Here is a 26,307-nt window from a genome sequence, read left to right on the forward strand (position 1 = left end):
GAAACATTTTAAGTAGTGGAATAAACAATAATTCAAATGCATTCAAATTATCACATGAAGGAGAGCAGTTCTCTTGCAAAGAGTGCCATATTTGTTTGGTGACCAGGGCACAAGATCTTGATTGCTACTATATACTTAATCAGACTGAATGCTACAATGCTCTATGACCAAATTCTCGTGCAGCTAGTAGGCCTCATCTTTACACAGCACCTCTTTCTATTTACCCTATCTGACAATTTTCCAACTTTTTCCAACTGACCAGAGAAAGCTTGAAGATTGCCACAGACTGAGAAGTCCTTCTTATAAACCAAATCCACCAAAAGACACAGGGAAAATGAATGTGCACTGCACTGCCCCGACCTTCTACTGCAACAGAGGAGGTGCTGAAGTGTGTTGTCAAGCTTAGGAGAATTAAGGCTCTGTCTCTCTCTCTTTGTATGACTCTTTCATGAAGGGCATTTCACAAAATTGTAGACAGTGGCCTCAATTATTAAAATGACCAAGACATTCAGTGTCACTTATTGAGTATCCAAATATTTTTCTACATTACTGTACAAGTTCAACCCCATGCCACACCTAAAACCAGTCCATTATGGAGTAATTATATTTAAATGCTGATGAAAAGGCAGAGCAAATGGCCTCTTAGCGCGTGACGAGATAACAAAATAGGCGAGCATTTGTGCAGAAATAACATACACAATAGCATTGATAAAGATTCTAGCCTTAGATATACTGGAAGAGATAAATACCAAATGAGAAGACAGATTCATTTGATCGAAATGAAAAACACATTGAGTAAAATAATGTTCAAATCATTCACTCTAAAACACACAACATATTACTCAAATTTTTACCTCCTCATGAACTTGTCCCTGCAGAAGAAACTGGAGCAGACTGTACAGATGATGTAAAATCTGGCTGCAGATCAAGAAGATCATTGGATGGTCTACTGGCACTGCACACAAAAACACTTTATTTTGAATTTGATCATAAAATAAATTTACTGCAAGCACTTTGCATGTTTTCATGACTTCAAATAACTTTGTACCAGAAACAAAACCACATTAGAAGGTATTAGCCTTGCTTTCCTTACTCCCTCTATTTTCTCTGGAAAGTGACAATAGGCTGTGTTTTTGTAATAACATTTTAAGGTCTGGCATTTCCTCATTTGTACAGCGCAATCCATAACACCACCTGAATATTTTTTCATTGCTTCCCATCACTTGCCCAGTTGTCTGTGGTATTATACTCCACTTCAGAATATGTACTGAATGTTGATTTATGAAAATATTATAAAACTACTAAAATACAGACTATCACTTATGTTAATTTGGGCAAACGTATTCCCAGTAATTGACAACATAAATACAATTTAAGGTGAATAGTCAGATTTTGTCCTACACCAACTGCACTGCCATTATACCAGCTATTTTACTGGTATGTACTCTTAGCTGTTAAGAAAGATAATCTATGGATACAATAGTTACATAATCAATCTGGTAAACAGCAAATATCAAAATGGTTTTTCATCATCGTCCGCAAAAAAACCAAATAAATTAACACTGTCAAATCAAGCAAGATAAATGTTCGTCAAATCATTAAATTGAAAAGTTCAAATATCAATGTACAAAAAAAAAAGTTGCCTACTACTGCCTATATAAATATTATATATGGAAAATGTCAGTTACCCAGTGTACATCTGTTTGTGGCATGTTCCGCTGCAGATTCACATGCTGTGCATAGGTCCTGCCATCTAGTGTTGGGCTCGGAGTGTTACAAGTTGTTTTTCTTCGAAGAAGTGTTTGAGTCACGGGATCGAGTGACTCCTCCTCTTCTGCTCCACTGCGCATGAGCATTGACTCCATCTTGAATTGTTTTCCCGCAGCGGTAAGGTAGAAGTGATAGAGTATAAAGGAAAGAGATGTCCATGCAAATGGAAGTGAAATATATGTATACATATGTACAAATGTTTGTTGTAACTTAAATGGCTACATGCTCCCGTGAGGCGGGTGGGTGCATGTGAATCTGCAGCGGAACAAGCCACGAACAGATGTTCACTGGGTAAGTGACATTTTCCGTTCAATGGCATCTGTAGCTGCAGATACACATGTTGTGCATAGACTACAAAGCAGTTTTTCTCCAATAAGCAGTGGTCAGCCTGTAGGAGTTGAAGTTGTTTGAAATAGTGTTCTTAGTACAGCCTGTACTACTGTGGCTTGTTGTGCTGCTAACACATCTACACAGTAATTCTTGGTAAATGTATGGGGTGTTGACCAAGTGGCTGCTTTACAAATCTCTGTCATTGGTATATTTCCTAAAAAGGCCATTGCTGCACCTTTTTTTCTTGTGGAATGTGCTTTTGGTGTTACTAATAGCTATCTTTTGGCTTTTAGGCAACACGTTTGGATACATTTTACTATCCATCTAGCTAGTCCTTCTTTTGAGATTGGATTTCTAGTATGTGGTTTTTGGAATGCCACAAATAACTGTTTAGTTTTCCTAAATGATTTTGTTCTGTCAATGTAATACATTAAAGCTCTTTTAATGTCTAATGTATGCAGCGCTCTTTCTGCTACTGATTCTGGCTGTGGGAAGAAGACTGGAAGTTCCACTGTTTGATTGATATGAAACGGTGAGATGACTTTAGGTAGGAATTTTGGTTTGTGCGAAGTACTACTTTATCTTTGTGTATTTGTATAAAGGGTTGTTCAATAGTGAATGCTTGTATTTCACTAACTCTTCGTAATGAAGTGATTGCAACGAGGAATGCTACTTTCCACGTTAGATATTGAATCTGACACGAATGCATGGGTTCGAATGGTGGACCCATGAGCCGTGTGAGTACAATATTGAGATTCCATGAAGGCACTGGAGGTGTGGTATGATACGTTTTAGCCCTCCCATGAAGGCTTTGATAACAGGGACTCTAAATAGAGATGTGTGTGGTATACTTTGTAAATATGCTGAAATAGCTGTGAGATGTATTTTAATGAATGAAAAAGCTAAATTTGCTGTTTGCAGATGAAGCAAGTAACCTACAATATCTTTTATTGATGCGGAAAGAGGTGTAAATTGTTTGGATTGACAGTAAAAGACAAACCTTTTCCATTTATTTGCATAGCACTGCCTGGTAGTGGGTTTTCTTGCTTGTTTAATTACTTCCATACATTCTGGTGGAAGATGTAGATATCCAAACTCTAAGACTTCAGGAGCCAAATTGCTAGATTGAGTATTGCTGGATTTGGATGCCTGATTAGTTGTTTGTTTTGTGTCAACAGATCTGGTCTGTTTGGCAGCTTGATGTGTGGTACTAGTGATAGGTCTAACAATGTTGTGTACCATGGTTGACATGCCCACGTTGGCGCTATAAGTATGAGTTTGAGTTTGTTTTGACGCAGTTTGTTGACCAGAAATGGAATGAGCTGGAGAGGGGGAAAAGCGTAAGCAAATATCCCTGACCAGTTGATCCATAGAGCATTGCCCTTGGTAGAGGGTGTGAGAATCTGGATGCGAAGTTTTGGCATTTTGCGTTTTCGCTGCTGGCGAATAGATCTATGTCTGGTGTTCCCCATTGGTGAAAGTATTTGTGAAGTACTTGGGGGTGAATTTCCCACTTGTGTGTTTGTTGATGATCCTAGCTGAGAACATTTGCTAATTGATTGTGTATCCCTGGAATGTATTGTGCTACAGGGTGAATGTTGTTGTGTATTGCCCAATGCCAAATCTTTTGTGCTAGAAGGCATAGTTGTGATGAGTGGGTCCCGCCTTGTTTGTTTAGGTAGTACATTGTAGTCATGTTGTATGTTTTGATGAGAATGTGTTTGTGAACGAGAAAAGGTTGAAAGGCTTTGAGTGCTAGAAATACTGCTAGCAATTCTAAGTGGTTTATGTGAAGTTGTTTAGGTTTGTTGTCCCATTGTCCCTGAATGTTGTGATTGTTGAGGTGTGCTCCCCATCCAATCATTGATGCATCTGTTGTAAGTGTGGCTTGAGGCACAGGGTCTTGAAATGGCCGCCCTTTGTTTAAATTTGTGGATTTCCACCACTGAAGCGAGGTGTGTGTTTGCCGGTCTATCAACGCTAAATCTTGAAGTTGACCATGTTCCTGTGACCATTGTTTTGCAAGGCACTGTTGTAAGGGCCACATGTTTAGTCTTGCATTCAGTACAATGGCGATGCATGATGCCATCATGCCCAACAGTTTCATGACAAACTTGACTGTGTACTGTTGGTTTGGCTGTATTTGTGGTAATATATTGTGGAATGATTGTACCCTTTGTGGACTTGGGCTTGCAAGTGCTTTTTGGGTATTTAATGTGGCTCCTAAATACTGTTGAACTTGCGCTGGTTGGGAGTGAGATTTTTGGTAGTTTATTGAGAACCCTAGCGTGTGTAGGGTCTGTATTACATAACGTGTATGGTGTTGACACTGTGTCTGGCTGTTGGATTTTATTAGCCAGTCGTTGAGATATGGGACGACATGGATGTGTTGCCTTCTTATGTAGGCTGCGACTACGGCAAGGCATTTTGTAAATACTCTGGGAGCTGTTGTTATCCCGAAAGGCAACACTTTGAACTGGTAATGTTTTCCTTGTATTACAAACCTGAGATATTTTCTGTGCGCTGGATGGATGGGTATGTGAAAATACGCATCTTTGAGATCCAATGTTGCCATAAAATCTTGTTGTTGTAACAGTGGGACTACATCCTGTAGTGTTATCAAGTGAAAGTGTTCTGATAAGATGTAAAGATTGAGGGTTCTGAGATCTAGTATTGGTCTCAATGTTCCCTCTTTTTGGGGAATGAGGAAATACAGGGAGTAAACCCCTGTTCCTATTTGATGATGTGGTACAAGCTCTATGGCTTGTTTGAGTAGTAGTGACTGTACCTCTGTTTGCAACATTGAAATGTGTTGGGAGGAGAGTTTGTGTGGTTTTGGAGGTATATCTGGAGGAATTTGCGCGAATTCTATGCAGTAACCACGGTGGATAATGGATAAGACCCAATTGTCTGTTGTGATGGGTAACCAGTGTGTGTGGAACTTTTGCAGTCTTCCTCCCACAGGGGAAGTGTGGTGAGGGAAGATGTGGAGCAAGTCACTGCTTTGTGTGTGAGGTTTGCTTTGATGGCTGATATTTTCCCCTACCTCTGGGGAATTGGCCCTTGTAAGTTCCTCGAAACCCACCTCTTTGGTATTGAGGCTGGTAGGACAGTTTTGATTGTGAGGTAGATGCCTCAGATGTTTGGGCTCTAAAACCTCCCCTGTATTGAGGCTTGCGAAATAAGTCTCTGTACTGTGTTGAATAAAGAGCACCCATGGCTCTTTACCAACCTGAGTGACAAAAAGCTTTTTTTCTTTAAATGGCATGTTAAGGGCAGCCTGCTGGATTTCTGGTTTAAACCCAGACGACCGAAGCCATGCGTGTCTTCTAATGGTGACCACAGTATTGATTGTTCTTGCCGCTGTGTCTGCAGAGTCTAGAGCTGACCTAATTTGATTATTTGTAATAGCCTGCCCTTCCTCGACTACCTGCTGGGCTCTTTTTTGTTGATCCTTGGGGAGATTCTGGATGATATCTTTCATCTCGTCCCAGGGGGCCCTATCGTACCTAGCCAGTAGTGCTTGGGAGTTGGCTAATCTCCATTAATTGGCCGCTTGTGATGCTACTCGTTTACCAGCAGCATCAAATTTCCTGCTTTCTTTATCTGGTGGCAGTGCATCAGCCTAGCGACTGGGAGTTAGCCCTTTTCCTTGCTGCGCTGACCACTACGGAATCTGGAGGTAGCTGCTAGGTAATGAAAGCTGGGTCAGAAGGAGGCGGCTTATATTTCTTTTCTACCCTAGGAATGATGACGCTTGCCTTAACTGGTTCCTGAAAAATCTGATGTGCATGTTTTAACATGCCAGGAAGCATGGGTAGAGACTGGTACGTAGTGTGAGTGGAGGATAACGTATTAAAGAGAAAATCATCCTCAAGAGGTTCTGTGTGCATGGCTACATTATGGTATGACGCTGCCCTAGCTAGAACCTGAGTGTATGACGTCCGATCCTCTGGGGGGGAAGGTTTTGACAGATAGCAGTCTGGACTGTTATCAGAAATGGGATCATTGTAAAGGTCCCATGGGTTGACATTATCTTGGTGCGAATCTGCAGAGTGTACTGGAGACTGTGCAGCGGGGGGTAGTAGGTGGAGAGACAGTCAGGTGAGGAGAATGAGGAGGATACTAATGAGGTGAGAACTGTGGAGGTGGAGATTTTTTGGGGGGTTTTGGCACTTTAGCTGGTGGCTGATCATTGTCCAATTGCCCTTGAAAGGCCAGCTTCCTCTTTGTTTTTTAGAAGAGGTGCAGTTAGGATCTTGCCAGTGTCTTTATGAATTTGAATCCTGGCCTGCCTTTCAGCAAAATCCTCCATTTGCATAAGTTCCTCAGCAAATCTATGACTTGCTTTAAGTTGTTTGGAAAGTCCATGCTCCTCTTTGTATATTGGTCTTTTCGGCTCCGAAGCCGGTTTCTTCGGGATCAAAAGGCCTGGAGTAGATGTTGGCCTCGGCTCCGAGAGGGATTTTCGAGGTTTTGACTCAATGGGTTGGTGTTTGCCTATTTCGGAGCCTGTGCTTCAGCTCGAGTGCGAAGGCTTCGGTGGCGTGGTCTTTTTCGGTGCCGAAGTTGTTGCTTGGTCACCGGAAGTCTTTTTACGGGTGGTGCCATGGCCTTCTGACAGTGGCGTCCCCGAGGCCTTGTGTTTGGGCTTGGATGGGACAGGGGCAGGTGAACTCATGTGCTGTTCTGCTGTGATTGGTCTGTCATTGTCGGTCTCTTGCTTGGAGTTGGACCCCGAATGGAGACTGCGGTGTGCATAATCTCCTCCTCTTCCATGTCGAGGCGTTCGGTGCTTCTCAACACCATTTCCAACCTTCACCTCTCCGGTCTTGTAGAGTCTTCTGCGAGTGGAAGGGTCAGCAGGCCTCGCAAGTATCCTCTTGGTGGTCTGGAGATAGACACAGGTTACAGACAAGATGTTGGTCTGTATAAGGGAACTTGGCGTGGCACCGAGGGCAGAAACGAAACGGGGTCCAGTCCATGAGGCTTTGGTCAGCCCAACTAGGCCCAAGTTTTGCGCAGGTGCCCCGAAGGGCAAGTAAGGAGCTGGATCTGCTGGTATTGAAGTGTTGATGACAGATGGTACGCAATTGAAACAATACCGACGAATTAGAGAGTTAGTAGCACTTTTCTGACTCAAACTACCGGAGCGAAAAACAAACCATCCGAACCCGATGGCGGAAAGGAAACAATCTAAAATGGAGTTGATGCCCATGCGCAATGGAGCCGAAGAGGAGGAGTCACTCGATCCCTTGATTCGAAACACTTCTTCGAAGAAAAACAACTTGTAACACTCAGAGCCCAACACCAGATGGCAGGACCTATGCACAGCATGTGTATCTGCAGCTACAACATATACACACACACACACACATCTATACACATAGATACACACACGGTTATACATACATATATTCTAGAAAAAACAACTCAACTTAAGTGTGGTTTGCAGCTCCACATGCAGCTTTATTAAGTTAAATAGCCAGCCATGAAATCATAGATAATCGTATGAGGAGTATCCCATCCACGACTGACATCATTACATGGTCAAAGTGAAGAAGAATGTACTAATAAAATCAAAGCATGCAACACTACTCCAACAACCATATCTGTCATAAAAGAGAAAAGAAGCTATGCTTGGCATGCAATCCATTAAATCTTGTGAAAATGACTGTGTTATCATTTTAATTCACTTGGAAGATCAACTAGATACAAGAACCTATTCTATAGAAATTTGGTCATATACATGTTTGAAGTTCTAAAAATAAGAGAGAACATAGCATTATTTTTTAATTCAAGTTGCTGTTTTAAACAATATGCGAGCATTTCCTTCAGGTGGACTTAAAATAGCAATTTGTTTTTAAAAAGGTGTTATATAGACAGAGTTGCGATATGGCAACCTAATTAAGTGAAAAGATGTTAGCTTTTGCTTAAGAAAACATGAATAACCTCATGTTTAGTATTGCTGAGGTACTTGTACTACAGCTGACAGGTACTCCGGATGTACTATTAGAAGGCTTGTTTGATCCCCAGTGCAAAGGAGGAACAACTATTACATTGCTTAAAATGGAAAACAAAGAATTACGAAGTGCATATAAAACAAAGTAGCCGGTTACTTACCGCTTTAGCTCACTAGAAACTTTCCAATCACAATAACATTTTAGAATATTGAAAAAGCAAAAAAAGAGGTGGTGTCTGGAGCTACGTGGAGTTGGGCAAGAAACAAACTACATCATCTAATTACAGTTTAAAAGCATGCTTATTTTTGGTATTCGTTAATTTTAGTCACAGGATTCACACATTTGGTGCCATGGGGGTAGAGAAGGGGCAGTTATTTACAGGTTTACTGGTCTGTCAAATAACTGAGTTACATTACGGCCACAGTGGGCGTTACCTCATGACTAAGTTCAACTGAGGCTCTTAACTACTAGTTTCAGGCACATATTTAAATTTCCTAATGTGTCACAAATATTGTAGTTAGCAAAAAAGACTCTTTCATGCTCTACTGTTGTAGGTTGTGATTTGCCAGGTTATATATTGTAGTATTCTTGTTTGTTCATGTAGTTTGCTAGTCTTAGGTGCTCAAGTATGTAACTAGGCCTTTAAAAATAGCATGAATAATTTCCCTAAATTATCTTAATAATATTAGCAAAAGGTGTGAAATTGTTTAGCAACATAGTAGTTTTACAAAAGAGGTACTAAGGTGTGACTGAAACGGCAATGCTTTGTTGTGAATATGTTGGACGAAAGTTTCATCATTGTTACAGCAATTTTAGTATCTTAAGTATTTTATTTCACAACCCACAGCATTTGGTCCCAAATATTTGCGGTTTTGGTTGTCTACACATGTACTGTGGAGTGTTGCCCAGCATAATATTGGCAAGAAAGAGAACCATTCGGAAAATCAATTACAGTATTTATCAAAATACAGATATTTGTCATAATATCAAGCATATCAATAGTTTATTTTCTAGACCCAAATTTAGCAAGTGTGGATAGGAAGGTGATAATAGGGGAGACTTCAAAAGGTGTAAATGTTTTTATTCATGGTCAGTACCTTATTTTATCTCTTTATTTTTCATAATTTTATAGTGCACAAACTTGACACAAGGACAATAATTGATTTACATTAGCACCAGACTACATCAGGCTTTTATTTTTTAGCCAAGGTGAGATTAAGCGATTGGCCCAAAATCACTGGATGTTGAGCTGAGGCTGCGACTCAAGTCTGGTTCACCGATTAGGCCACATCTCCTGTGTTGCTGGGCCTTAAAGGAAATGGGACATGCTGATGCATGAAAACTTGCAAGATAAACTAAGTAGTCCAGAGAAAGGCACAAAGGCCAACGTTGACAAGTCAGACCTGGGGTCAAAAAGAGACTGAGGCCTATACATTTGATTTAAATAAATACTTGAAGACCTGCTCCACTGAAATCATATCATTAATAACTCACTGAATTAATGGCACATGCGGTGCCATCTATTTTCTCAACACACAGCACCCACTCAATCATACTTTTTCAATCATCTACTTACAACCTCTTAAATTTTCTCATCGCTCATTACGCACCTCATGTTTTACCCAAGTCTGCTTAATATGTCACTCACCATTTAAACCACTTCTAACACCGCCAATGAAGATACTAATTATAGTAATAAAACAGACATGTCACCCCTCACACCCATGCATCCCAATAATGACCAAGCAATCACTCACATCATCCACCCAGTCATACCAACGCTATATTCACTTCACCAGAATAGCACTCACTACACCTCTTACTCTCGCACTTACAGCAGCATACTCCAACAATTGATGATTTAAAGACTCACTAAAGTACACAACCCACAACTGTGTCAACACCTCATTCTGGGCCTGATTTAGATTTTGGTGGAGGGATTACTCTGTCACAACAGTCACAGATGCTCTGTATACCGAAATTAAATTCCATAGGAAACAATAGGATTTAGTTGTCAGAGTACGGGATAGCTGTCCCTGTTGTGACGGAGTAATCCCTCTGCCTAAATCTAAATCCGGTCCTCTGTCTTTTGGTCCAACTCCCATACAATCTGGCATTAAGACTCCTTTGGTTTTCACTAAGTAATAGCGTATCACCACCTGAGAGGTAAGGGGGTAAAAGTACTATATAGTTTAAGCAGATATAGCACTAAGCTAGAGTACATACGGTACATTTAAGAAAATTTGCAAAAGTTACCAAATGTTTATACTTCCATTCCTCAGATCTTCGTTTTTCAGCTATACTATCTTTCGACAAGCAATACTGGTCTGGAGATTACAATGCATTAAGAAGATATGCGCTGGCAGGACCCCATACCAGGTGGTGGGAAGAAATTGCAGTATGAATGTTTACACTTGCTTTAAAATTTGAGATAGGGTAGTCTTAGTTGCAGAGGCAAAGCATTACAGAGTCTAGGAGTATTTCAAGAAAAAGCTAGTTATCAAACTCCCGGCAGGGTGGCCGCCATCTATGCCGTGACCTCCCTGCCAGAGCTATTATGAGTTTCCTGCTAGGTCAGTGGGCGGACACCTAAGTTTAGGTTACACTAATCGAGCCGTCAGTAATGCTGTCACCTGCAGGGTGCCAAGGCACCCTCGCAATGTTCACTGTCTGCAAAGCACTGCAATGGTGCTGACCAGGGGGGAGCCTGCACTGCCCATGTCAAGTGCAAGGGCAGTGCAGGATTCCCCCCCCGTGGCCCCTTGCACATGTTCTCCGCCAGCCTTTGCATGGCAGTGCTACAGCCATGAAATCGCTGGCACAGAACAAGGTCATAATCCCTAGGGCAGTGCTGCTTGCAGCACTGCCCTGGTGGATAAGGATTTCCGCCACCACCAGGATCCAAGCTCGGTTGTAATGTGGCAGTCAAGAGCACCACAGTGAGTGTGGCGGTCTATAGACCACCACACTCTTAATGAGGCACAAAGTCTTGATTTTAATGAATGCATGAAGATATTGCCCGTACAAGGCTTTTAGGGATAGATGACGGAGGCAGTACATTCCTATGATCAATGTGAGAAAACAAAAGAGACTGGAGTGGATGAAGAATTTGATCTTGTTGATTAAGCAACTTGGTGAGATGATGATTGTGCCTTGTTGGTCACACAATTCAAAAGGCTAAATAATAGCAGAATCATTTTGCACAGAAGATGAACACAATGCCTGACAGACAGGACTACATTTTTTTGGGGTCTGCCCAAATGGGAGAACAAATTCTGTTTTTATATTTAACTTTAAGGAACGAGCATACATCCAGGCTTTGCGTGGCTGAGGCCAAAATGGAGGCATATGGTTGAACTATTAGGTGAAAAAGGACAGACATGCAATGCATCACTTATCAAGGAAGTACCCAGTTATCTAGATTAACATATAGCCATGTTTCAAAAGTCCAAAATATGTCCCTTCATGGTTACTTCTATAAATATGATTCATAACTTTTTAGAAATTCATCAAGAGTCCCAGGAGATTTCCAGGAACTCTAAGAGAGACATCTTGGTGTAAATGCAATGAGTAAAATATACACATAACCCTTTTCTAGAATGTGGAAATTCATTAGTAAATAAGTACTGAGTCCTTATAACCTTTTATATATTGTCAACAATGAAAAGCATTTCCATTTAAATATCCAGTGTTCATTCATACACACACATATATATATATATACACATATATATATATACATATTTACATATACATATATATATACATATTTACATATACATATATATATATACATATTTACATATACATATATATATACATATTTACATATACATATATATATATATATATATATATATTCCTACAGGAGCAAATCTGCATGTGTTTATGGAATTGGAAACCACATAAACGAGTTGAGTACTTTCAAATTTGGTAAAACACCTATGCTCCAGGGGCTGGACAAATGCCAAAACAGGGAGGAAAGCCACAGAATTAAGAGCAAGAAACTACAATAGACAAGAAAGCTATCCAATAGTGAGCAAAGAGCTGATCCAAGGCCCATTCTATGCATTGTAGGCAAAAGGTCTTTTAGAATTGTCTGCAAGGGATACCTAAAATGGAATATAGTGCTATAAGAGCATTTAGGTCATATTTCGGCCCCCAAGGTACTAGCATAAGATTTACTGATGGCTCCTTGTCAATAAGGTTCCAGTGATTTAGTTGTTGTCCTATTACAAATTATTATTAAGTAATTTAGGCCAGTTGGATTTATTGACAATAATCAGTACTAGGACAGGTCGAATGCACTCATAAAATAGTAGCCTTAGACAGAAGCCTTTGAAAGATGGATGATGCAATGTGACTAATTCCTCAAAGCACACAGAGATTTCCATTGGCTCCTCAGGGGTCTTTATATTGGAATAAGGCCTCTGAGCTGGCTAGCCACTGATGTTTTTTTTTCATTCTGCTCAAATGAAAAGTGATTGCTGTGGTGACTGGTCATTCCAGTCCTGAATAATGAACAATCTGCATTTGCAGATTAGGAAAAACGGCAATCATCTTTTCTTTAGAAAGGTATTAACAACTTTTGACTTAAGTTACATTGCTTAGGAGACCACCTCACCTCTTGATCATGATTCCATGAAATATTGCTATTTTTTGTTTTGTATTCCAGCATCACGAAGTCACTTGTTGAAGTTTGTCGTGCTTTTCAAACCAGCAAATTAAATCGTTGGTTTCTTGGAGACATCGCATAACCTCTCCTTGCACACCTCATTTATGTATCTAAATTTTAATTGTCCACTTTTGATTTCCTCTAAATTATAAACCTGTTAATTTTAAAAGTAACATCACTAACTGGCTCTTCTTATGTTATTTATTAAGCTGTATCTGATTTACGAACCAATTATCTTCTAGGGTAAACCCTAGGAGATGGAAATTGGTTTGGAAATCAGATACAGCATAATTAAAAGTTCCTCAATAAAGCTTCAAATACTCAAGCAGAGTAGCATTGCTTTACGTTTTGAATTACACAATTATTGAGGCCCACGGACACCAGCAGAAAATTACAATATTAACCTCACACAGAATGCAGTACAGTAACCTCAGACTAGCCTAGAATCCCATAAATATCAACGCAGCCCTGACATTGATAAGCTTCTGATTAGTTCAGGCTTTTGAATAAGACATGCTTGACAAACTAGCAGAGCTGTGTGTGGCACCTTTTTCATCCAGGGGGTCATTCATAGGTTGCCGAATGGATGATTGCTTTCTTTACGTCTTGCCTGGGCAGCTTAGAGAGACTTCTCTGATTCTCTGTAGTGTGGGAAGGAGATCATGCAGATTGTCACTTGGTCTGCTCAACAATGATTCACAAGAGTATTGAATGAGATTCCATTAGACAGTTACCAAAGTGCACTCTGTCCACTTGGCTTCAATATGGTGGACATGCTAAGGGCATTTATTTTAGAAGGGTGCATTCTGAATTCAAAGATCATTTTGTCTTGAGAGGTGTGAGACTATGGAATACAAAATGGATCTGATATTAAATACCTTTTTCACTACTGCTCTGAGATCCTAGTCTTCCTCGCAGTTCAGCATAGATGGAGGGGTCACACCAGGACAATGGCTGGTGAGATTTTTAAACTGACGTAAGAGTGCAATATTTGTGACCACTCTTCTTCCTGATATCATTAGAAGCCCATCTGTGAATACATCTTGCTACAACCCTTGCTTGTTGTTTTTTATTTTTTTTATTTGAGAAATTGTGTGAATCTTTCAATAAATCCCTCCACCGACACCCCGTCCCTCCTTCCGCCACCTTCCCTGTCCCGGTTTGAATCACAGGTATGCACGCTAGAGTATGCTTAAGGACTTGTTCCCAGAAATGTTTTGTTTCTTAACCCCTATGGTGCCTGGGACCCCTATGGTGCTTAGTATTTCTCTTCCGCTCAGGAGGAGGGGACAGGCAGAGGGATGAAAGGAAAGGACTTTACTTTCCTGTCTCTGTAAGCATTTCTGCAGCCCGATCGCATCACCCACTAGGCAACGGGGATTTATTTTATTTTTTTCCTATATGTGAATAAGGGGAGTGGCCCCTTGGGCAAGGGCTGCTCCACAGGGGGGCTAATAATTATTAGGCTTTTTCTGCCCCCCAGGGCAGATCGGACTATTAGGATTAGGCCAATCTGCCCCCAGTGGGCAGAAACCACTAGACATCCGGGATTACTATTTATTTATTTTGGTTTGTTTTGGGGGGGGGCAGATCGGCCTTTACTGATTAGGCCGATCTGCCCCCGGGGGCTGGGGGAGAGTTGGGGGGTGAGGAGCAAAAGCTACTGGACACCAGGGATTTTTTTAGGTCGAGCATTGCAGCGCGCAAGCGCTGCTTTTCCAACGTGTTGGTGTTTATCTGGGCTTTTAACAACGCCCACCTCACGCCCATCACTATTACTCGTTGTGGGCTTGCCCTTCAAAAATCCTTTGATTACATTGGTAAATGGTTTACCTTTGTCCGTCCTTGGGGAGGTTTTGTTACCGCCTTGGCCATCGCCCCTGTTACGTGGCTAATTGCTCTTTTGCCGATAAGTTTAGCTGCAAGTGGACTTCTTTTCCTTTTGTGTATCTCTTCACGCTGATGCTCATGGAGGCCATGGCGCTGTGAATTGGCTCCCTTATGTGAAAGTGTTAAACTTTTAATTTTCAATTTATGTGGCAAGAAAAGTCGGGTTAGGAGTTTATAACGCTAATAGCTCTAACTCGAGCGGATGCGAGACCCACTGCATTGCAAATGCTTTTTTTTTTTTTTTTTTTTATCACATTGGCATAAGGGGCGTGGCCCCTTTGGCAACGGTTGCTTCCCAGGGGGCAATTTTCCTTTTTTATTAGGCCTTTTCTGCCTCCCCAGGGGCAAAAGCCACTAGACACCAGTTTTTTTTTTTTTTTAATTTAGTCTCTCAAACCAACAAATGCAGCAGACTCATAAAATGTGCACCTATCCCTACATATCCCCAGTTAGGGCCTGGGCAAGATATTATATTGTTCTCTGTATGCACCTCAACCAAATACCTGCTGCTAAGGTGTAACCTTTTTTATGAAAAAAGGAAAAAACATTAAAAAAACATAATGGTGGTGCACCACTTTTTCAAATAAACAAATTTTATATTGAAGAGTCCAATTCCTTTGAAGTGTGATAAATCTTCTCTTTATTTTCTTCCTCTTTTTCTCAATAACATAAAATTGTGGTGACAACAGCCAACACGTTTCGTCCTTCAACATAGGACTTCTTCAGGGCTAATCCATTTCTGACTGGCTTGTTATTTTATTTATTTCCTCATACCCTTGGAGTCAGCTGTGACACATCTTCTTAGATCTCCAAGATCGTTGTGATCAAAAAGAGAACTCCTGTTATAAGCCAGTTGTCTTTCAATTTCCCCTATGTAGTCACCTTTTTTCATTATAACCACATTTGCTCCTTTATCCGCTTCGCGGATCACTATTGTGTGATCAGATCTTAGAGATGCAAGGGCCTTTCTTGCCAATACAGTTAGATTACCACTTTTATGCCACTTATCTGCCCTTTTGTCAAAACATTTATATAAATCTTTTGTGACCTAACTGGTAAAGAGATCAATGTTATGATGGGTTCTAGCAGGTATGTATTTAGAGCATGATTTCAATCCACTGTTCATGTCCAAATTTTCCTTAAAACCTAGATGTGCCCTTAGGTCCTCAATGTCCATTTCCTTATCCTGCAAAGACATCATAAGTTGTAAATCATATAGATTTGAGACAAGATGTGTAGATGCCTGTGAATCCTCAGTAAATATCTTATCTGGCACTGTCTTAGGAGTAATCATTCCTTGTGAGGAATTAAAATAATCTTTCAATTTAAGCGGACGTGTAAATTTGAACAGATCTACAAAGACATTAACCCGACCATTCATTTGGGTGGGACAGAACCCCAGACCTTTACTAAGTACATCAGATTCTACTTTAAGAGGGCAGTCAGACAGGTTTACAACAACCAACTCACCCCCATTTATGACTTCTTCATGGGGTTTTGTGGAAGCTAGTTTTTTTTGGACCGTGTTCTGATCCCTGGTTTTCTAGTCCTTTGTTTCCATCGCTTCCCACCCCTTTTGGTCTTTGTTTTTTTCAGATCAGTTTTGTTCCTACCATAACCTTTTCATTACCACTAAAAAATTAGATGTGCCCTGAAGAGTAGATTTAGATTAACCAGTTTCATTTGATGTCATACTATTCAATGCAGTTACAGAACTCCCATTGGACAGATCAGTATCACTTAGATCCTCACCTGTGTCTGGCACCTTCACATTATATTTACAGGCAAAGGTATAAACCCTGCCTAATTTATAGTCCAGGTCATCTCTTAACTTTACGTAATTTCTTGTCACGTAAACAGATTTGGTAATCCTCCACTATTCTGTCTAAGATCTCATAGTTCTTTTTAATCAGATCTTTTTGAGAAACACTATCTATTTCTTTTTCCAATTTATCTATATCTGCTGGTTTTACCATCTTGAATCCTAGGTTGGCGGGGAACTCTGGGAGCATCTGAGTGGCCATGTCAGACAGGTGATGTCAGGACCCCCTCCTGATAGGTGGCCACCCAGCTGGGTGACCAATCTCCCTATTTAGGGTCTCTTTTTTGGGTGGTTCCTCAGATTTGGCTTGCAAGATTCCAGCAGGACTCCTCTGCAACCTCCACTTCAACTCCTGACCAATGAAACTGCATTTGAACTCTTCAGGACCTGACAATATGCAACAAAGACGAAGACTTTGCTTGCAACATTGTTTACACTGCTCCTTCCAGCTTCTGCAACATTTCCCCAGTCGTCCATCCTCGAAGGACTGCCCGCCTTCAGTCTGCACAGGAAAGAAGAAGGAATCTCCCTTGGAATGACTAAGACACCCACCCCTCGCATCTGCAGGGGCCAACAGCAATGACGACCGGCTGCATGGATCCCCTCTCCTGCTGAACTGCGTGGATTCTATATCACAGGTGGTGGTCAGAAGTGGTCCCTTCAGTTCTCTCTACCACCTGTCCTACTGTTAGCCCTTGCCTTCCCACACAGGACAGTACCCCTGTGCACTGCATCTTTTGCAGCTGGCAAGGCTTGTTGGTACTTCCTCCAAGGGGTCTTCAGGCATCGTGTAGCCCAGCCCCAGCACTCCTTCCTGTGATTCACAGCTCAGTGATTGGCTCTCCTGCGGCGTGGGATCCCTTTTTGTAGCGCTGCGTGGGCTCCATTTGCAACTTGTGTGTCCCGTCCTGTGGTACTTCTGAGGGCCCCCTCTGGGTCCACCTCCTGGGTTGAGTCATCCTGGGCCTTGCTGGACCCCAGCAGCACCACTTTCCGCCAACCGCACATTTTACCTGTACAAAGGCTTGTTGTTGGAATCCGGACATGCACACCCAACTGCAAACTTCCTTCTGGCGTGGGACATCACTTGCATCCTCCAGGAAGTCGACTCAACTCCAGGGCTGCAGTGCTGACTTTTCTTCCCCACCGTCGACCAACGTCTGCTTCCTCAGCCTGGTGGGTAGGAACTCCTGCCCCCACTGAACTCAGCTGTGTCTTCTGGACTTGGTCCCCTCTTTCCACAGGCCTTCCTCTTCAGGAGTTCCCCTCTGGGTTTTGCAATTCTCTTCTTTTCTTCGGAGTGGGTGTTTTGGGGAAATTCTAGTAATTTACTCCTACCTTAAGGGTCACTGGTGGGTGTTGTGGTACTTACCTTTGTGCTTTCCTCATAACCCCAGCACTCCTCTACACACTCCACTTACCTAGGAGGGGGTCAGATTCTCGCATTCCCTGCTTTTAGTATATGGTTTGTGCTCTTCTGGAGTAAGAAGTAATGGTCCATCCTCATTTAAATGGAAGAGTAATCTGTTTTTCTCTGTAGTTTACACACAAGAAAGTGTTGCTAGAATGTGTGATGTTAAAAAGTGTGCATAGCCACAGATGTTAGCACTTATTTTTCAAGTGGTGTGCTGATAAAATTATATTTCACATTTTAATTCTGATCTCTATGACCCATTCTTTCTCTTCCTCTATTTAGAGCATGTTTATTACTACCATGGGAGGAAGATTAAGTGAACATTAAAAAGTCTCCATCTCCAGGATGGCAGCATAGCCATAACTGGTCATCCAAGAAAACACAGCCCACATGTCTGGTTGGCACTGAGGCACTCCAGGACGACTAGGGTAATCTCTCAATAAGTCTGAACTACTCCTGAAGATTTGAATGTGAAAAGTGAGCTTAGAGTCTCACCTAAAGACAATTCCATGGCTATCCATGCTAAGGTTCCTGACATTGAAGGCAGACATGTTGCAAAACCCCAGAAATGACAGTCCTAGCCTTTACACAACATTTGAAATACAGGACAGGGTGGACAAGAACTAAAATATACCAAGTAAAAGTAAGACATCACACTATGCATTTTTCAGCAAGTGACAAAACAGCTTCTGTTTTACATCAGTCTACAAACCTCCAGGATATTGAGAAAGGAAAGTTTACAGATATTAATAAAACATTGACATGCAATTATCAGGGCTACTGGCAGACTGATAAAAAAAAGTCAGAGTAAATTTGTGGGAGTGTTATTTTCAGCTGCTTGTAAATAGACATCCTCGTTTGGCAATAACTGACTACTCCAGGAATCTCTTCCCTATTGTTCTCCATCAATTGAAAAGGTAAGCACCAGCACCAGGGTCATGGCTGAGTAGCAGTCGAAAGCTGAGAATTAGGTGATTATCTGTACAACTACCACAGACCAGCAGTAGCAACTGAGCAAAGTAACAAGGAGGAACAAGCATTATGTGGGGCTAGTGAACGATGAAACCATGTGTATAAGGACTCAGGACTGACAGTATTTTTGACACCTGCTCAGCATGACTGCCTACAAGTTGTGAATATTGCCTGAGAGAAGTCACATCTAAAAAAGGTCTGGTTCTCGGGGTACATGCCCAGCTGGATAACATTTTCTCATGTCTCATTTCTCAGGTAACTAATTATTGTAACCAATTAGCACCATCATCACAGATGAACACAGCATAGAACCATGGGAAAAGGTTATAGAACTGACTTTTGACACACCTCGAATGGAATCAGTCTCTTGATCACAATGAATTAATTCTCACAGGATCTAGAGGTTAAGCTAATTCACTCAACACACTGGAAAAGCTGTTGAGCACACGTGTTTCCACAAGGTATTCAAAACTGTCAACGATTCACCCTTCAAGTCATGAGAATTCCACAACAATCTGTAGAACCTAGACATTTACCCTCACCAGATCTAGTGTCAATGGAGAAGTAGAAAGGATAAAGCACAATATCAATTAATTGCTTCATAAATTCCTGAATTAATCTCAGTCACTTGTATTTAGTCTGTAGACCTTTTCATTCAATTTCTTGTTCATTGTGTCACTACAGAGAGGGACCAAACATTATGAAATTGGTCTAGGTCCAGTAGGACACAACTCAACCATTCCTACTATGCGACAATCCCTTTTTCGATGGGAACACAAGCAACCTCTGCCCTTGCGGTCTTGTTGGCCCTCATCCGTGAAATGCAGATTGAGTCCGCTAGCATAGCCAGCTAAGGAACCAATATTTATGCTCACTCCAAAACCTAAAAAGGCATTTAATTTGAATACTGCATACTAAAAGACTTGATATGAATAAAGCCCCGCCTTCCAGGCAATGAACGGAGTCTCCTTGACTGTGTTGCTCACAAATCTGTGCCATCAGTTTCCCACCCTTGTCAGAATTCAAACTATATCTAAAAATGTAATGTGTTCCAATTTTATCAACTAGCTTAGTCAGTTTCCTTCAAGGGTACCCATATTCATCGCTAGAGAACGATACCTTAAAAAACAAGTGGGCAGTGTGGTAGCAAAATATGTGTAAACATTGGCACCGAAAAAGAGTTATGTGAGCAAAATTGAAGTGTCCATAGAATACACTAGTAAGGTATCTGTGCATGCACAAACCTGACACAATACATTCGTTTTTTCTCTTAGAAAGGTTTTGTATTCTGTACTGTTGAGCTGTTGTCAGATACACCCTTCCAAATGTAGAGTTCCTGAATATGTATGTATTTATGTTTATATGTAATATGACCAAAAGGCAACTTAGTGCTGTAGAGGGCCAAAGGCAAAAATACAGTCAACAGAGGATTAAAGAGGTAATTGGGTCCTGGGTACAGAAGTGGACAGTTACTGCATCATAATGTAATGTTCTTTAAAGACGTGAATTTTCAGCTCTTTTCTAGGTCACAACGGGGGTCAGGCCGTCGCCAATGTAGAGGTCCAACCGTCACATTATGACCGGAGCTGTAGCGCCCCAGTTCGGCTGACAGCACCTCCCCTTTACTGCTACAGGACAGACTGGAAGTGCTAGTGGTCCTAACCCAGCAGGGCAGCTTTCCGCCAGTGGTTTCATGGCTGTAGCACCACCATGAAACTGCTGGTGGAGACAGGGTACAGGGAGACCCTGCACTGCCCATACACTTAGCATGGGTGGCGCAGGGGCCCCGCTGGCCAGTCCCATCGCAAAGTTTACTGTTTTCCTTGAAGACAGTGAACTTTGCAACAGGTGCTGCTGCACCCTACGCACTACAGCATTGCTACCGGCTCTATTAGGAGCTAGCGACAATGCTGTAGGCCATTTCCTGCTGGGCCAGCGGCCAAAACACTGTTTCTGCCCGCTGACCCAGCGGAAAAGTCATAATGGGGCAGACGGGGAGGCAGCTGCACTGGCAGAAACCTACCCGTCGGAACTTCGGTGCACTGGCTTTTCCGTCTGCCAAAGTCATAATCGACCTCTTTATGTCTATACTGGTGAAATGTTTCAAGTATAGTTGTGTCATGTCAGCATATTGGTCAATTTTAGTGTGGTCATCAGAGAGTAGAGCCCCAAGGACAAGAAGCAATCCTAGGGAATTCAGCTTGGTGATAAGGATCTTTTGGTTCCTGCTGGTGTCCACGTGAATAAAATTGGTTCTGTTTGTATAGGCAGGAGTACCAGTTAAGATCTTGCCCTTTTCACCCCAATCCCTTCAAGTGCAGACAAATGCACATGCTTACTGTTCAAGCAGGCACTGTAGGGCTACCAGGGGGATGGAAAGGGTTCTTTAGAATATGGCCAACTATATCACTCTACTGTGTAGCACTGTACCTGACCACTTTAGCAATATATATATTTAAACAATTATAATAATTATTGAGGAGGATTAATAGCAAAAATTACAATGTAGTATGCTAAGGTACGCCAAGTGAGACTGAAGCAAAAATGAAGATAATACTGCACTACAAAGCATAATGCAAAGGAACAACTTAATTTACTGATCAAAGACAGCAGAGCAAGCATTCTGGAGCAATGAAGCAGCATTTATGGGAGCTTACTAAACTCATTGTCGGTTAAAAAAAAGTATCAACAGGGCCAAATTCATTGACCAGTAGATGCAGCCATAGTTTGCAAGGCCTACCTCAGCCAATTGGTATGTTGACCTAGAAACAGACGTGCTAGCATCTAAATATTCTTAAAGTATAGAAAGCCTCAAAGATGCCCTCCTGGCATGCGTGCCTATGTAGGAGAAACAACCTTGGAATGGTTAATGATTTATAATAGCCGCTTGTCGATACAGCAGCAGCCGGCCCTCAGAGCATGCCCTGGCCTGGGGGGCATGCTGGTGCTGATAGTATGTTGGGGGAATGGAGGAGATGGATTTAAATAAAATAGGCTGGGGAGGAGAGACGAGAATAGACAGAGAGGGAGAGAGTAAACTCATATGCAATGCAAAGTGTAACATCAGCAGTGGAAAGATACGTGCCTTCAAATTAGAACACACTGAGACTGAAACTCTACTTGGGTGGGACAAACAAGAATAGGGAGTAAACTCATTAAATGAGGAACCGGTTAAGTAGGAAAGACAAGAAAGTCGCCCAATCATGAGCATACAGCTAACCAAAGCCCCCGTTGTGTATTTTGCACAACACACAATAAGCCATTAACAGCACACAGGTACACCTATCTGTTCGCATGGGCTAAAACGTAAGCACTGCATAATTTAAACAGAAAGCACCATAACAGTCCCTAATAAACTAACGTTTTTAGTTCTAATTCAAGGAGTTCATGCTATGCAAGAACTCACCTTGCTGCACCTGTTGTGCACGACGTTGCAAAAAGGTCAATAGGTGGCGATGTAGTAACCGATTTTGCTGGGGTTGTACTGGGTGACGTAACTGTTGTAGCTGGAGCAGCCTAATGAATACAAATAGCAAATGGTTAAATGGAAAAATAGAAGAAAACCTACGTGAAAAATATGAAAAATAAATGCGAAAGACACTTTGTATCATAGTACAGCCACGTTAGCTCACATTTTTGCTTCTTAAAGTCCTGAATTTTTTTTACAAACAGCAGTAAATCACCGACTGAATATGAAAGTGTGACAGCTGAATGACCTGGCAGTCATACGTTCATTTTCAAACTGTCTAGGGTGCCTGGTGCGTATTTTCAAAATATACTGTGTTTTTGCATCTCCTATAAAACACTCCAGGTAGCGGGGTGCCATTTTTGATTCTGGCACTTCAGACTACCTCAGACCTCATCCAATTTACATTGTAAGCTTCCAACACTTTTGAATACCCTATTTTCCTACAGTGACATCCCAATGGGAATGCAGCTCCGGCCGGTGTGAATTTATTTCTCAATGGTGGCGTTTTACCAACGAGAGTTCAATTAATCGATCAATCAATCAAAACTAAAGAGAATTATCTGGCAGAGAGCATTCAAATAGTTGTCTCCCCTTCGGTAACGGGTGGTATCTTAAAACGGACGGTTTCAGCAGAACGGATAAAGGAAAGGTATGGCCGACACATTTATCTGCTTCCCCTTGCTCTCTCCTAGTCTTCCTGTGAGCTCTCTCAATCTTTCCCTTGCAGTCTATTGTTCAAGAGTTGAAAAGGCCTATAACAAGTGAACACCCCGTTTTGATTTCCCATGGCTGAAGCATGAACAATCGAGTCAGACTGCAAAGTATTAAAGAAAATCTCAGAAGGCAACCGGAACTAAGCAGGTCATACAAAGTATGTTAACTTTGCAAATATGTTAATTGTGTTCATTGAAATATATGGTGGCAATTTTGAGTTGATTAAAAACTATTCAGGCAGCATGGGCCCTAAAACGTATTTATCGTAATTCATCTAACTGATAAAAATGTTACATGAATCTCAGTAGGAAATCCCTCCCAACCCATCGCACAATGTAACAGTGATTTCCTAGGTAGATATTTGAGCTTTCTTGCAGTGGAAAAATATTCAAAATCTTTCCTAAAAACTTGGTTTGGAAAGAAACCTATGTATGGAAAATACTACTTACCTGTAACAATAGCTTGTAGTGGTGTAGATAACATGCTGAGCACACTCTTGCCTTGGACTGTTGGTGTGGAAGTTGCAAGTTGTTTGTCCTTGAATAAGAGGTTTCTGTTTCAAGGTGACCCATACCACCTCCCTGGAAGCTCACAATGCACCAGAACATATACTGTCATAGATTGTTATATACTGCTGGTGAGAACAAGTGAGCGTAGAGATGCAAAGCTGTAAAGTCAAAAGTCCTATTGAAAGCTTACATCCAGGAATATGGGAGAGCACATGAACCTAGAGCTCCACAAGCAGGAAACCAGATTTTACAGGTAAGCAATGTTTCTCGTTTGCTGCATGTGCGGTTGTATATCTCATGCTCAGAACAGACTGAAAAATAGTACCCATTTCCCTAAAGAGGTAATGAAAGATGTTCAGAACAAAATTAGAAGTTACACTATGTGCAATTTGGGCTCCCTTCGGGCATGAATGTCCCCACTGTAATTCTTACTGAATGTGCGAAAAGCAGATCATGTTGTAACTTTACAGATGGCTGAGGGCGATGTGTTGCTTAGGAAAGCCGGTGTGGCTTCCTTCCTACAAGCAGTCTCTGTCCTAGGCAAAGAGTGCTGGCTTAACATATCTGAATGTATTCGACAATCTACATGAAAAGGCTGGTCTTCGAAACTGGTTTTCCAAAACTGAGGTTGGTGAACAGGGGCAAAGAGCGTTTTGGTATCCAAATAGATTTGGAAAGAACAATGTACTACATAAGGGCTCTTTTAACGACGAAAGTGTGTAAAGCTGGTTCTTTAACTGACCATTGTTGGAAAAAAAGAGTTAATCAATGGTTTGATTAGGTGAGATAGAATTTGACAGAAAACAACAGTGTGTTATGAGGATAAGCCAGTCTTTATGCACTTGGATAAATGACCCCTCAATTCTTAGAGTTTAAAGTTCACATATACTATGGAGGGAAGTGATCACAATGGGGACTCCACTTTCCAGGAGAGGAACTATAGTGGACAAGTGTGTAGTGTCTCAAATGGGGCTCTTATAAGCTGAGTGAGTTTAAATTTCAGGTCCCATGAAGGGGGCAGTGGTGTTCCTAGTGAGGTAGTACAAGTTTATTTTTTTATGTGCAATTTCAGGTGCAACATATTTTTGCAAATTAATGATTTTCATGACATATCTGGTTGTAACTGATGAACTAATGATGCTGCACTTAAAATGATTTTATTACTTTGCTTAGAAGTGTGATTATTAATGTTGTGTACTTATGCCACATTTTCATGTGAGATACCATTCATTTAATATGGATGCAGTTTCCGATGTCCTGCTCATCGCCCCTACCAATCAGTGGCCCACTGCAAGTTTTTCCACAGTTTCCATGGAGCACAGAATGCTAGGACACAAAAGGACAATGTATTAGAAACATGTATTGTGAATTAAACTTTTAAGGTGTACATGATAAATCATACTGAAGGTTTTCTGCTGGAAATTCTGATGAGTTTTTTTTTCAAACTTCGTTAATTGGTATTTTGCAAATTATGTACAACTCTTGGATTGGAGTAGTATCTCCTGTTGCATGGTAAATGCGAAAGTTCCGACATTTCAGCTGGTCCCGATCAATGTTATTACAGTTCTATCGCGACCCCTCTGGGTTTACTGATGGCATCCAGTATATTCAGTATATAAATCTTCATTCGCATAGTCTTGCAACAACTACCCCACTTTAGTTAGTAGTCATGCACTATCATCCTTAATATTACCATTCACACCATTAACACAACAAAAGGCAACATTCAACAATGCGCTGGAGAGGCTGTTCCATGCTGTGGTGTAAATGAGGTATTCAAGACTAGCCGGGATATCTGAGTTGGGAGATCAGTATCCTTACAGAGACCCCTATCTCTCCCCAGTAGAGGAGTACAGTTCCCCCCGACTGGCTATAGATGTTGTCTAGGGTTTACTGGTTGAGGCAGTATAGATGTTGTGATGTCAAAGCTGTGGCCCCTGTCCATCTACCTCCAGTAATGCACACCAAGTGATCTCTGCTTAATGACATGGGTTACATCACTTCCCCTATATTCCATCAATTTAGGGATGGAGCCCACTTCTAGCAAGGCACAACCTCCTCGGCTTCCAGGTCCCCACCTACCCCCGTCTCTGTGTCTCCCATGCCTCCAGCACCCCGGCCCACGAGGGAGCAATAGGACTTGCATGCACTCCCCGAGCCTCCTCTCTCCACAGCGTAAGCAGCTCAGCCTGTGCCCAGACTGATACATCTTGTCTCCAGTCCACCAGGTCCGGGCCCGTAGGTGATTTCCAGGCCATGGCAATCTGACACCTGAGCAGCACCACGGCTAGGTCCAAGAACCTGCTGCCAACCTTCCTAGAGGTGGGTCTGGAGTATAGCCTCAGTAGGCAGAGGGAAGGATCCAGCTCCAGCCGCTCGTCTAGGACCCTCCACAAAGCTCCCAATGCCCCCTGCCAGCACCGTTGTATCTCGGGTCACCCCCATGTCATGTGGTCAAAATCTGAATCTAAAGTATTGCACCTGGGGAATTCCCTGGGTTCGCCACCATATATTACCCTGAGTCTATGTGGAGTGAGATATGTTCTGTGTATATAATTATATTGGATGTAGCGGAGACGTGTGTTATGCGATGCCCTACAGGGTTTGCCAGCACTTTCTGCCACTCTGTGCCCATTATCTCCTTGCCCAGTGTCCCTTTCCATTTCACTCTTAATGCCTGCAAAGACTTCAGGGTCATCTCGCTATGGGCTCTATAGAGCCTGGTCACCGAATGGGCACCCTCTCCCATTGTCAATAAGAGTTGGAGTATTTTATGCAC

The 26,307-nt window shown here is 41.8% G+C and overlaps 1 protein-coding gene across 1 annotated transcript in view; it reads right to left on the minus strand.

Annotated features, from left to right (window-relative positions):
- Positions 1-858: 858 nt before the first annotated feature.
- Positions 859-26,307, minus strand: part of LOC138262433 (clathrin coat assembly protein AP180-like) — a 105,665-nt gene continuing 80,216 nt past the window's right edge. The window contains exons 3-4 of the mRNA XM_069212331.1: positions 22,243-22,352; positions 859-955 (exon numbers count right to left, since the gene is read on the minus strand). Of these exons, the coding sequence (XP_069068432.1) occupies positions 859-955; positions 22,243-22,352 (207 nt within the window). The remainder of the gene's footprint in view (positions 956-22,242; positions 22,353-26,307) is intronic.

This window comes from Pleurodeles waltl, chromosome 10, assembly GCF_031143425.1.
Source record: "Pleurodeles waltl isolate 20211129_DDA chromosome 10, aPleWal1.hap1.20221129, whole genome shotgun sequence".
NCBI classification, from domain to species: domain Eukaryota; kingdom Metazoa; phylum Chordata; class Amphibia; order Caudata; family Salamandridae; genus Pleurodeles; species Pleurodeles waltl.